The 13,618-nt window shown below is 40.7% G+C and overlaps 1 protein-coding gene across 50 annotated transcripts in view; it reads left to right on the top strand.

The window, feature by feature from the left end:
• The window catches only part of MAP4K4 (mitogen-activated protein kinase kinase kinase kinase 4), a 190,458-nt gene that overhangs the window by 144,312 nt on the left and 32,528 nt on the right, over nt 1–13,618 (top strand). For 21 of the 50 annotated variants that reach the window (XM_047069930.1, XM_047069926.1, XM_047069946.1 and 18 more), the window contains 4 exons: nt 5,403–5,564; nt 9,390–9,476; nt 10,051–10,263; nt 11,230–11,391. In XM_047069930.1, the coding sequence (XP_046925886.1) occupies nt 5,403–5,564; nt 9,390–9,476; nt 10,051–10,263; nt 11,230–11,391 (624 nt within the window). The remainder of the gene's footprint in view (nt 1–5,402; nt 5,565–9,389; nt 9,477–10,050; nt 10,264–11,229; nt 11,392–13,618) is intronic. The other 29 variants (XM_047069939.1, XM_047069942.1, XM_047069954.1 and 26 more) reach the window with 3 other exon arrangements.

Raw genomic sequence — 13,618 nt, 5'->3', positions numbered from 1 at the left:
AATTTTTTTTTTTTTAATTTTTTTTTCAACGTTTTTATTTATTTTTGGGACAGACAGAGACAGAGCATGAACGGGGGAGGGGCAGAGAGAGAGGGAGACACAGAATCGGAAACAGGCTCCAGGCTCCGAGCCATCAGCCCAGAGCCTGACGCGGGGCTCGAACTCACAGACCGTGAGATCGTGACCTGGCTGAAGTCGGACGCTTAACCGACTGCGCCACCCAGGCGCCCCGACATACACCTTATAATTCATTTTGAATTTTTAAAGTACTTAGTACTTTAATTTAAACTTTTTAAATGTACATATGGGAAGTGGGGGAAAGAAAAGAAGGGAAACAAACCACAAGAGACTCTTTAATGACGGAGAACAAATGGAGGGAGATGGGTAACAAGGAGGGCACTTGTGATGAGCACTGAGTGTTATATGTAAGTGATGAATCACTGACTTCTACTTCTGAAACCAGTGTTGCACCTAATGTTAAAATTTAAATTAAAAAAATAAAAATGTTTTTAAATGTAAATGATGTGGAAAAAGCTCCTTGTAAAATCACTTAAAAGTTGCCTCTTAGTAGTAGCATTTAGTTACATGAAAGTAGTCAAGATTTTCTAATGGGCTAGGAGCCCTGCCCTCAGTGTAGGTGGAAACAACCAAGAAAATGGATTGTACATGTCTTACCACTTGGAGGCTTACTCCAAGCCTTGAAGGAGAATGAGTGCTTCCACTTTAGAGCCCATGTGACCAGAGGACGTGCACCGAGGTCCTGCCATTTCCTGAAGTCAAGGTGACAACAGCTCAGGAGAGGGGAGATGAGAAGTGGGTCTGGGGAGTGGGTGGCCTGAGATCACACCTGCACTTGGTGCACTGGGGCAGGCAGCAGCTCCAGGTGAGAGGCCTAGCATGTGGAAAGTCAGCTCTGACCCTGGTTCGCTCCCTCTCTGCTTTTCCTCCGCAACTTCCGCTTTTCTTCTCTGGAGCTTGCATCTGGAGGCTGGTTTGAGTTGGATGCTAGACCGCATCTGGCTGCCAGCTGTGTGGCGGCTTAGTAGCAGGCTGCTGGTTGGTCGTTTCTCCCAGACCTCAGCATGGCAACCTCCAGGGCTCTCCTTGGAGTTGTGTCCCCTCCTTGCTCTTTCCTGAAGGAGTCCTTGCTGATAATAGCTGAGGCGTCAGCAGAGATAGGGATGGCTTTGCTTTCATTAAAGTTTTTTGTTGTTGTTGTTGTTTAGTATAAGAGAGAAACAAGTGCAGGCTATTGCTTTTCTTTTTGTTACTGTGATACTATAAGTCTAAATGGGACCTTCAACATCATATGTAAAAATTAAGGAATTTTTAGTAGTTTGCATGGTGTATAAGGAAATGGCAGTAAGCACATCATCTCTACGGCTGTTGTGGGTCTGCATCTCTGTGGTCATGTGTCATTGCTTAGCATAGCGCAGTGGCATGGAGGGTAAGAGAAACTGAAGGCATATATCTGACGCATATGTCTACTTAACATACCTTTGCACTGAGTATGTATATTATAAAACATGCAGAAATAGCTATCTTAAAAAGGGTGAGCTACAAATACAAGCAAATAAGAGTTGAGTGTTTGTTTCCTAGACTTCACTCGATGGTCTTGTTCACTTCTAGAGACTGCTGATGTAGACACCTACCATGCTAGTTCTTCACCTCTCTCCTCTCAATTTCAGTGCATCAGGGCACCCTCCACAGGATGGTGTGGGGGGCAGATCTTTTGCAGAGGAATGATTCTCTTAGAGTTCATTGCCTATAAGACTTTTTAAACACTTTTTCTCATTGTAGACACCAACTATTGACTTCTTCAAAATAATAACCATTGTAAACTCCACACCATGATGATTTCTGATGCACACTGCCTCCTTCACACCCCCACCACACATAACTCTGTTCTGACAAGTCAGGAACCTGAGGCTCATAGAGGGGAAGTGGCTTGTAACAGGGAAGCTGAGCAGAATCAGGACCACAACCTCTGTCCCTTGAATCCTTTCACTTGTCTTTCTAGGATTCCATGGTGTGTACTAAAATTTTTCAAAGGACCCCTCTAGCCCATTTTGGCTACTTTTGTTATCTAAAAGTTGTAAAATTCATTGCATAAGGTTCTTTGCCTCTTCTGACCTGTTCATATTAATCCGTTATACTTGGAGCCTAAGTTCTCTGAAGCTAAGGGGCAATTTTAAGGGCAGTAGATACTGCTTGCCTTTGATTTTGTTTCCCTTTTCTTTGTTTTTCTGTTTTCCTTTTGTCTGACAGATTTGGAGGGAAATTGTTTACATATCTTGTCAGGTAGCTTTCTGTCTTCCTTTGTTGTGATTGTGGGTTCTTATTTTCATCCAGAGGTGAGGCCCTTCTTACCTTGCCTGCCAGGTGTTTGCGAAACCCAATGTATTCTAGCAAGTCATTTCTCTTTTATAAAACCTGAAAGTGTCCTGATTGTTGCCAGCCTTGCCCATGGTTGTTCTCAGAACTAAGCAGTGCTGAGTCTGTAAAAATAGTAGAGTACACAAAACCACTCTCACTCCTCAGGACAGAAACTTCCACAGAGCTTCCACGTTCACCTCTTAGAGGAAAATACTCACAACTGTTTTAAGCTTTAAAACTGATCGAATGAGATTCTTTATGTTTTAGGTTTATTAGAAGGCTTTTTGTTTTACTTTGAATGTCTTTATATTCAATAGAGAAGCTCAGAAGATGCTTTCCTTTGGAAGACATGGCTAGTCAGGAATATCTGAAAGAATTAAAGAATTTCTGTTTAAAGCAAAGAAACTTGTTTCCCAATTGGCAAAATATGGGGATTTTTATTACCAGTGTTAGAGAAATGGTTGTATTCTGAGCTTATATTTGTTATAAGTAACGTACTGGTAAAAGCCACTCTCTTCTTTTTGTTCCTGAATGGAAAAAGCAAAAGTTGTAAAATAAAAGATCTTAACTTAATTTGTTTTGAAGTAGAAAAGCTCCAGTAACACTGCTTGGATGAGATTCTCAGATTTCTTTCCTCAAGTGTCTGTGTTATATTGCTGATGAAGTCCTGGGGCAGGGTGAGGTGGTTTTGTGGGTTTTATTTATCAGTAGCTAGTTTAAAAAAAATTTTTTTAATGTTCATTTATTATTGAGAGACAGAGAGATACAGAGTGTGAGGAGGAGGGGTAGAGAGAGAGGGAGACACAGAATCTGAAGTAGGCTCCAGGCTCTGAGCTGTTAGCACAGAGCCCAATGCAGGGCTCGAACTCACGAACTGTGAGATCATCACCGTCGGCTAACCAACTGAGCCACCCAGGCGCCCCTCAGTAGCTAGTTTTTAAAAAGAAAGGCCTCTTTCCTCCCAAGGGTGCAGCACAGTGCTCAGGGCCAGGTGCCCTGAATGCAAGCCCCACACCATGGCACATGTGCCTATATGGGCATTAAGCTAGCAAATGACAGGCAGCAAGTACATTGTATGGGGACAGTGTACATGTTTCAATTTAATAAAGATGCCTTGGCCATTAAAGTTGTAGTTTCTAAACACCAGGACAGGAACTCTTTTATTTCTACGACCCTACCCACACCCATGGGAAACTGTGTGTTTTGTGTGTTGAATTCTAAGAGCAGACAGTGCTAGGAAAAAAATAAAGCATGAGGGGCACATGGGTGGCTCAGTCGGTTGAGGTCCAACTTCAGCTTGGGTCATGATCTCACAGCTTGTGAGTTTGAGCCCCATGTCAAGCTCTGTGCTGACAGCTCGGAGCTTGGACCCTCCTTCAGATTCTGTGTCTCACTCTCTCTGCCCCAACCCACTCGCATTCTGTTTCTGTCTCTCTCAGAGATAAATAAACATTTAAAAAATTTTTTAAAGAAAAATAACTAAACCATGCAATATATGGAATGAGAGAGGAGATGGGGCCAGAAGCTAACTCAGAACTGTATTGAGAGTAATGGTCATGTAACACTCAGCTGAGAGAGACGAGGTACCAAGAAATCTCTCTGTGCAAGGGTTCCACATATAAGACATTTCTTTATATTTCTTAGGAAATCATTTAAGTGTCTACCTTCAGAATGAATGCTTGTGTGTGGGGGGGGAAGAAATTAATACTCAGACTATAATAAATACCTACTTTTATGCCTATTATATTTATGTCTAATATCCCCAATAACTTTATCCCAAACTTTCTTATTTAATAATCTTAGTGCCACATTGAAGTTTGTGGTAATACTGTCAGCTTCCTGTGTCTTGAGAAATTCGATGGCTGTGTATTCTTTAGACCTGTGCTGTCCAGTACAGTAGCCACTAGCTATATATGGCTATTTAAACTTAAGTTAACTTCATTGAAGTAAAATTGAAAAGGAAGTTCCTCAGTTGTACTAGTCATATTTTAGGTACTCAGTAGCAACATGTGGCTAGTAGCTACTCTACTGAATAGTACTGAGACAGAACATTTTCATCATCCTGGAGTGTTTTATTAGATGGCCCTAGTCTAGAGGCTAGCATTTTTCATATTTGTGGGAAGAATTGGTTAATTCTATACTTTACACTGTAGAAGTGCCTTATTAACAGATGTCTGGGGCTGGATGAGAAAAGCAGCCAGACAGGTGCCCAGTGTGTCCCACTACTCTATACTTAGGGGTTATATAGAACAGCCTGGATTAGGAACGGTTGTCAGAGTGAGTCTACCTACCTGCTAGTAGGATGCACATGGTTAATACTACAGGCATTAGAGGCAGAATGGCCCTTCTAGTTTGGGACTTGCTAGCTGGGTGACACTGGGCAGATCACGTGACTCTTCTGAACCTATTTGCTCATCTGTAAAGTAGGATTGAAATACTTATTTCCAGGTTTGTTTTGAAAATTTTATTAGATAAAGGAAATGGAATAAAGAGTATCAAACACTGAGCACAGTGCAGGACATATAGTATGCATGTGTGCTGTGGCAGTTTCTTAAATTCATTACTATGAATAATACTGGCATTTCTTATTCTTATTGTCAATTTCTTTTTCCTTTCTTTTTCCTCTTTTTAACTATTTCTTTTCTTTCTTTGCTTTACTTTTGTTCTCCTTTATTCCTTTGTCTTCTGTCTTTTTCTTCTGATTTAAGGGCCCTGGATAATTCTGTTAGTGATGTGCATGGATAAAGAATTCCCTGTCCTTTAGTTGCGTAGTATAGTGAAGAATGGGGAATTGATATCAAACGAAACCAAACTGTGTAAGGATTCACAGAAGCACCCCACCTTTGACCAATATTTATGAGGAAGCTGGTACATGTGGGGTGGAGGAGCAGTGTGGAAATAGCTGGCCAGTCGAGATGGGGTCTGTGAACTTCCCCTCATTAGCACCTACCTGTAAATGGTCAGCAGAGTGTCATGAGAGCAGTAGTTAGAAGATACCTGCTGATTACATATCTTTACTTGCGCAGCAACAAAGGAGAGAACGTGAAGCAAGAAGGCAGCAAGAACGTGAACAGCGAAGGAGAGAACAAGAAGAGAAGAGGCGTCTGGAGGAACTGGAAAGAAGACGTAAAGAAGAAGAAGAGAGGAGACGGGCAGAGGAAGAAAAGAGGAGAGTTGAAAGAGAACAGGTTAGTTCACAAAAGAATGTTCTGACCATGCATATGTGAGGTCATATGTGAGGTTGCTTTGTAGAGTTGGGGGATTTGGGACTCAAAGTACAGACACGTGTGCACGCACGTATGTACACACACACACACACACACACACATTCAGGATTTCAGAGGTTTGAAAATGCCGAAGCACAATTGGAAGCACAGCAATAAATTGAATTAATAAATTGAAATTAAAAATGATGGATAAATTTTTACATTTAGAAACCTCTTGAAGTCAGTTGAGTGGTCTCCAAATAGTGTGATGCCCAAAAGATTTCTGAATATTTCTTTTTGGGCTTGGCTTAAATGCTTTGAACCTCAAATATCTGAATGATGATTAGCCTTTTCTTTAATGAACTGAAAAACCAACCACAAGGAATGTTTGAATTATCCAGTGGCTGAATATCATAATAAACATATTTGTATATAACTCAGTAGTAGCATTAGAAAAACTAATAACATCGTGGTTTTGTTTAGCCAAAAAAGATAATATTTTGGTAATACTTAGAGCATTTTATTGATGCCAGCTATAGTTGTCCTTAGAAATCTCTGTTCCCTGAATTGACTGTGCTTTTGTGTCTGTGCTGTCAGTGTGAGCCCCTCAGAACCTCTTCACCTCTCATATCTTTGAATTGATCGCTCTTTGTTATGAGCTTTGGGTAAAGGAGGAAAGATATGAATGGAGACCAATTTAAATAATACTTGAAATTCATACTTAAAATACTTATCAACTATGGTATTAACTTCCACAGTTGAGTATTCAGCTACTATCCTTGATACTGATCATATGCTTCAGGTTCTCTGCACATGTACTATTTCTTCCTGAGAATTTAAGGATATTTCTGTTACTATTGACATTATTGGCCAGTCAGCACTGGTGTGTTTTGGGTTTGTTTGTTTTGTTTTTCCCCACATTCTGATTTATACTTAGGGATTGGAAAGAGGAGTAAAAGTAATTAAGCTTTTGAAAGTTAAGTCTCCTAGGGGTAATTCTCACAATGTGATGATGAGAGGAGTATGTGAGAGTAATACTTAATCTTTAATGTGCTAGTGACAGTCGTTAACATTCATGTATAGCAAGTATTCTTTTTTTTATGTTAAATATAATTTATTGTCAAATTGGTTTCCATACAACATCCAGTGCTCATCCCAACAGGTGCCCTCCTCAATGCCCATCACCCACTTTCCCCTCTCCCCCACCCCCCATCAACCATCAGTTTGTTCTCAGCATTTCAGAGTCTCTTGTGGTTTGCCTCCCTCCCTCTCTGTAACTTTTTTTCCCCCTTGCCCTCCCCCACGTCTTCTCTTAAGTTTCTCAGGATCCACATATAAGTGAAAACATATGGTATCTGTCTTTCTCTGCCTGACTTATTTCACTTAGCATAATACCCTCCAGTTCCATCCACATTGCTACAAATGGCCAGATTTCATTCTTTCTCATTGCCAGGTAGTATTCCATTGTATATATAAACCATATCTTCTTTATCCATTCATCAGTTGATGGACATTTAGGCTCTTTCCATAATTTGGCTATTGTTGAAAGTGCTGCTATAAACATTGGGATACAAGTGCCCCTATGCATCAGCGCTCCTGTATCCCTTGGGTAAATTCCTAGCAGTGTATAGCAAGTATCCTTTACCTCTTCTTGAAAATAGATAGGTATCAAAGTAGTTTTTATTCCGCTTTCCTTGTTCTGTTGCAAAATCTTTCGTGTTAACAGTGCTGTAAGAAACTGCACTTCTGCATGTTTGTATACATGTATGATTGTATTCTGCATGCTCATTGTATGTTAGGACATTTGTGGTTTGGATAGACGTGACTTTCCTGATTGTCCTTGTGTTTTGAAGGCAAAAAGACAAAACGACTGTACTAATTTGGTCTTTCAAGTTATGGTTCATTTCAGTCTAGTTCAAAGAAGAGGTGAGTTGGAACTCAGATTCCTTTCTCAGCTGTTGCAGGGGAAGGCCACATGTCATGCTAGGTCAGTGCTTGGCATAGCATGTGCCGTGGAAGGTTAGGCTAGGAGGAATGGGACTTGGAGCCCAGGTTGGAATCAGAGTGTCTTTGCAAATGCCCTTCTAGATACACTTTCCCCCAGATTGGCTTTTTTGGGTAAAGTTTATTTTATAAGATAAAGGTTTCTGAGGAAATGTATATGTCATGATTTGTGTTATCCTGCATTCTCTAAACCAGAATTATTGGTTAACTAAAACTTCTGTCCAGCTCAGATGTATAGCTATTTTTATTTTAAAATGTGTGCCATGGTACAAGTGGATGGTCAGCATTAGACACTGTAAAGACATAATCTGAATTTCAGAATAAAACTTCTCTTCTTAGATTTCTTAGTCTACTCCCTTTCTGGAACAGTTAGCTTTTTTCCTTCTTGAAAAGGAAGGAAACTTCTTTTGTTTGTATTTCAGAGTTGTCTAATGTCTGTGTCCTATTTGAGCCTTACAAAAAATCTTGAGAGTTGCAAGAGAATGTTTTTTTTTATTAAATTTTTTTTTTTTAACATTTATTTATTTTTGAGACAGAGAGAGACAGAGCATGAACGGGGGAGGGTCAGAGAGAGGGAGACACAGAATCTGAAACAGGCTCCAGGCTCTGGGCTGTCAGCACAGAGCCCAATGCGGGGCTCGAACTCACGGATCGCGGGATCATGACCTGAGCTGAAGTCGGCCGCTTAACCAACTGAGCCACCCAGGCGCCCCAATTTTTTTAAATGTTTGTTTCATTTTGAGAGAGAGAGAGACAGAGTGCGAGGGAGGAGCAGGGAGAGAGAGGGAGACTGAATCTGAAGCAGGCTCCAGGCTCTGAGCTGTCAGCCCAGAGTCCGACGTGGGGCTTGAACTCCCGAACCACGAGATTATGATCTGAGCTGAAGTCAGACGTTTAACCAACTGAGCCATCCACATGCCCCAAGAATATTCTTGATACTCATTTCTCAAATGAGGATACTGAGAAAATGGAAGGTTGAGGGTTTTCTAAAGATCTGAGATTTCCAAACGTCTCTTGATTTCCTAGTCTATTAAATATGCATGCAACTTCAAGGTTGTATTTCTCCTCTTTACATGTTTTGGGTATGTACCTGTTTTCATTGATCCAGAGGCTTGTCATTCTCTTCCCCTTGAAAATAAGTTCCCCGCCCCCTCCCCACAAACACACACACACACACACACACACACACACACACACACACACTCTCAGTCTCTTCTTGAAGAGCCTGGGCCTGTTCATTTGTGAGAAACCACCTGAGTCTGGTGTTCACAGATCGTGGCTTTCAGAATATAGTCATTCCAGGTACCGTCTGTGTCATCAGAGAAAACACAAATCATGTTTGTTCTGTTTTAATATTAAAACGGGTTTTGGTTTGGGGTTTTAAAAATTGGCAATCCATGCTTGTTTTAAATGATTCATCGGAACCCTCTAGGGCAATGAGAACCCTCTGGTTTCTTATCTAATTAAACTTGATTTCTCTGGTCTACCATCCTTAAGAGGAATATCCTGGTTCTTTGAAATCCTGCAATTGTATTTAACAGCTGCGTTCTTACAGAAGAACTATCAGATACTTTTGTGTATATCAGTAGAGTGTATATCATCATTTATTAGACTCTTTAGATCTTCGTTGACCAATTTGAAGATCTTGGGGACAATCTTTCACTATATGTTTCATAATATATCCGTCACTAAGTGAATTACCACTGAAGACCATTGGGGCAAATGGTTCTTGGTGCTCCATTCAGGTGGTTCTGATGCTTTCCTTTGGGATAAATTGATTGCTGGGTAATTTCTGTGTGACAGGAGTATATCAGGCGACAGCTAGAAGAGGAGCAGCGGCACTTGGAAATCCTTCAGCAGCAGCTGCTCCAGGAGCAGGCCATGTTACTGGTAACGCCCTGTGTCTGTCTTGTTCCATAGCATTAGGGCTCATTTCTCTATCCCTCCCCTGAGCTTTGGGCATAGCCGTGGTGATTACCAGACCATTTTGGTTAGCGTTGTGGGCTGACAGGCTCAAATGGAGATGTCCTCTGTGGTCATGCTGCTTTGGGCACATTTCGAGGTGGCTTCTATTTACTTATTTCCTGTTAAAGAGTTAACTGTTCTCTTTGGTAGATAGCAAGGGTTTGAACAGAACTTGGCATTCAGTGAACAAACTAGAATGCCAAAGGCTGAAAGTTCAAAGCACATGCCATAGGATTTTTGCCTAGTACACTAACTTTTGAAACCACCAAAACCAACTTTTAATTGAATTCTCTCTCTGTCCAGTGATATTATGGTTAGCAACAAGCTGTCATATTTTTCCACAGGTAATACGCTATTTAAAATCCCAGTCATTTTGCTCTGTGATTAAAAAAAGGTGGGGGGGAAGGCATGGTCTTTGTGAAAAGTTGAGAATGAATCCAGAGAAGAGGCAAGTTGTGCGGTGGCCCATAGATTTAGTGTTCTCCTCTCCCTCTCCAAGGAGTGCCGATGGCGGGAGATGGAGGAGCACCGGCAGGCAGAGAGGCTCCAGAGGCAGTTGCAACAAGAACAAGCATATCTCCTGTCTCTACAGCATGACCACAGGAGGCCGCACCCGCAGCAGCAGCAGCCACCGCAGCAGGAAAGGAGCAAGCCAAGCTATCACGCTCCAGAGCCTAAGCCCCACTATGAGCCCACTGACAGAACCCGAGAGGTATTTTCTTTCCTTTGTTGCTTAAGTATTGATCCGGTGTTGCTCATTCCCTGGGAAGTAGTAGAATGACTCTTAGGAGCTGTGTAATAGTAAGCTTAGACAGGGACACAGAGAGCAGATCAGAGCCAGTCTTTTGGTTTTCTAGCCAAGAAAATGTGGTTCAGACAAGTGAAAGGACACTTGCCTGCGGTCCCTTATCTGCTTGGTGTTTTCTCCAGAGACGACCAGAGTGCCTCTGTAAACAACTCTTGGGTGAAGTGAGCACTAAACAGAGGGAAGATTATATGGCAAAATCATTCCTAAAATGTACATAAGGGGATGGTGGCCTGGTTAACTATTTTTCCAAAACCACCATGAAAATGAACAGTGCCTATAGCCCAATTATACTGACTTTTTTAACAAATCACTGATTGTGATTTGTTAATGAAATTGGTGCAGTTGGGCCACCCAGAGCCTCCTGGTGATGATGTGGCAAAGCGGTAACTTTTGGAATACTAGGAGTCCTGGAAGCTGGTTGACTTCTGCAGTGTGTTGAAACCTGGCCTGTAGGTGGCACCCTTCCACCACGTCTCACCCTCACAGAGAGTAGATTCTAGGAACAAGTGTTCTCCGCATCCTAGAATGCCTTTGTTTTGGGTACGATGAAATGTGTTTTGAATTCCTGATGATAATCTTCTAATCTTAATCTTTTGGTGTAGTTAGTTGTGACGTTCATTTTTTTTTTTTCTAGTTTATCGTCATGTACAATCTTAGAATTCTTGCCAGGAGATTTTAAAGGCTTAATTTTTATTTTCATATTTCTTTATCTCAAATTGAATTTTAGCCCTATTATATTTGCCTCCTCTCTTTCCTTGTAGCTAGAGAAAAGAGAAAATTTCTCTCTAGGGCCCTTCCACTCAAGCTTTCTTTGGGATCTCTGCTTTTCCCTACTAACACTGAGTTATGTCTTCTAATTCTCTGATGCAGGTGGAAGATAGATTTAGGAAAACTAACCACAGCTCCCCTGAAGCCCAGTCTAAGCAGACAGGCAGAGTATTGGAGCCACCAGTGCCTTCCAGATCAGAGTCTTTTTCCAATGGCAACTCCGAGTCTGTGCATCCTGCCCTGCAGAGACCAGCTGAGCCACAGGTAGCAACAGCCCGGTGGCTGTGGGCTGAGGTGACTCACACGGTAGTTCACTAAGCCATGGGCCTGCTTGTAACATTCACAGATTGGTTTGTTACCACATTAGGAAGAAAAGAGATTTGCAGGAGTGATTGTAAATTAACTTACAGGTGATATCCCCTTAGTTGATAGAGAAAAGAAGGATTTTTTAAAAAGATTTTTATTATACTCATTAAGGATATCTAGATTCAGTGATTACTTCTTTTAGTCTTTTTGTCTTTCCTAACTCAGATGCTCATAAACAAATGCCCCCTTTCTCTAATTCAAAAATTTTTCAGGTTTGTTTTTAGAAAGTACATAGAGGGAGAACCAGAACCTTTTCTTAACCTTTGATCCTTGGTTCCTGGCCAGTTGCATGAGTGGGCTTTTGGAAATCCAGTGACAGCCCAGTTGAAATTACATATAGAATTTCTTGGTTTGTCCAAATGTACCTATTTTTTCTAGGAAAAGGGCCTTTCATTAGATTCTCAAAAGGTTCAAGATCCAAAAGAAGATATGATCTAGTAGGTTCAGTATGCATTTCCCTGAAGTAGGCCAGGGGAAAGGTCCTTTCATTAGGTTGACCACAGCATTCTGCCTTGTCTAGGTGAGGGAGAACCCCTGGGCTGAGTGCTATGTGGTTAAAAGAGAACCCTCTGTCCTGTCCAGAGAAAACAGTTAATAGCAGGGATTATCCATGTCAAAGATCTGAGAGGTCCTTAAAATACAGATTCCCATTCTCTTATTGAAAATAAATAACATTTAGACATTTGGCACCTTGAAGCCTGAGTTGACTTGTCACAGATGCTTGCATGTGTTCGGGGACAAAAGTTCATATTCTTGTGATTGAAGTAGCTGTGGTGTTCAGAAAAAAAAATCCCAAGGAGGATTTGAACATGCTTTACAATAAATAATCCCAGTATGGAGGAGTTGTTTAAAAAAAAAAAAAAAAGAAGAAAAGAAAAAAGAAGAAGGACCAGACCTAATAAGCAAAGCATGTGTTTGTGGGGTGGGGGGCATTAGGGGACAGGGAGGAATTTACATGCAGTCAGCAGTGTGTTGATTCACAGAAGAGCTGAGCCACAAGCCAGATTGTGAAGAAAACAGTACAGGTTAAAAGTGGGGAGAGGGAAGGGAAGAGGGACTAGTACAGTAGGTTTGTTTAACAACATTTGGATGAAGAGTCTAGGACTAAACTTTTTATTCTGAAAGTTAAACTTACAACAAATAGAAAATTTTTATCTATTTGGCCACTAACAATTTAGAAAATAGGAGTTCCTAAATTATGTAGGCTACTTTTATATTAATGATTATAGCCTCCCTTTTCTTCTTTTTACCTAAAGTTGCTTTGGGCTGAAACCTATGCTTATGAAAAAATTCTTTGAGGAGACTATTCACATAGGATTCTATTTTTAAACCCAATTTTTATTATAGTTGTAGATAATGCTTTGTTTCACATTTTTCCACCTGAAAATTTTAAACATTTAAGCGGTCTGGGATTATGCCAGTAAGTGGAATTTGTCCCTCTCCTATGGGACTTATTCTGAATCTTGCATTTAGAAAGGTTGAGCCAATTGTGATTTGGTATTTTTAGTTCTCATTAAGTGCATTGATATAATAGATAGCATAGCTGGAATTATATAAATTGCAATCTAATATAATAAAATACAGATTATTTCAGAGATTATTTTCCCAACTTAAAAGCAACCAGATTAACTCAGGTGACAAGTTGTTGTTAACATTTTTTTCAATTGTCAAGTAGAAGGCATACTCCAGTAGCAGCAGCAGAGAGAATGATAGTATTGAATATTCCTAAAGAAACCAAAATTCCTTTTTTTGTAACTACTGTGAACATGTATAGCAATCTCTAAAGCATGAGTGTTTTATGACTTGAGAGAAGAAAGAAATAAAATCGGTGTATTTGAAAAGTTGGCTGTTTTTAAGTTGTATTGCTGTAGTCTGCCAACACATAGGGGTTTGTCTTTGCTCATTAAATGTGTTCTGTGGTTATTTGGTCTGAAATTTTACGAGACCAGGTGATGTGAGGATGGATAGATAGGTCTGCATGTATGGCAGTGTCTGTCTTGTGGTTTTTCTTTTCTCCCTCTCTCTGCCTGTCCACTCTCTGCTTTGACGTGGATGTGCATGTGGCATGTTGTCCTCCCTTTTAGGACTAGGAGTCTGTGAGGGTTTTTTTGTGTGATTTTGTTTT

The sequence above is a fragment of the Lynx rufus genome, unplaced genomic scaffold, assembly GCF_022079265.1.
Source record: "Lynx rufus isolate CCGP_SWC_20201006 ecotype Redwood Valley unplaced genomic scaffold, mLynRuf1.p SCAF_8, whole genome shotgun sequence".
NCBI classification, from domain to species: Eukaryota; Metazoa; Chordata; class Mammalia; order Carnivora; family Felidae; genus Lynx; species Lynx rufus.
The sequence above is the reverse complement of the archived record's forward strand: the minus strand, read 5'-3'. Positions and strand labels throughout refer to the sequence as shown.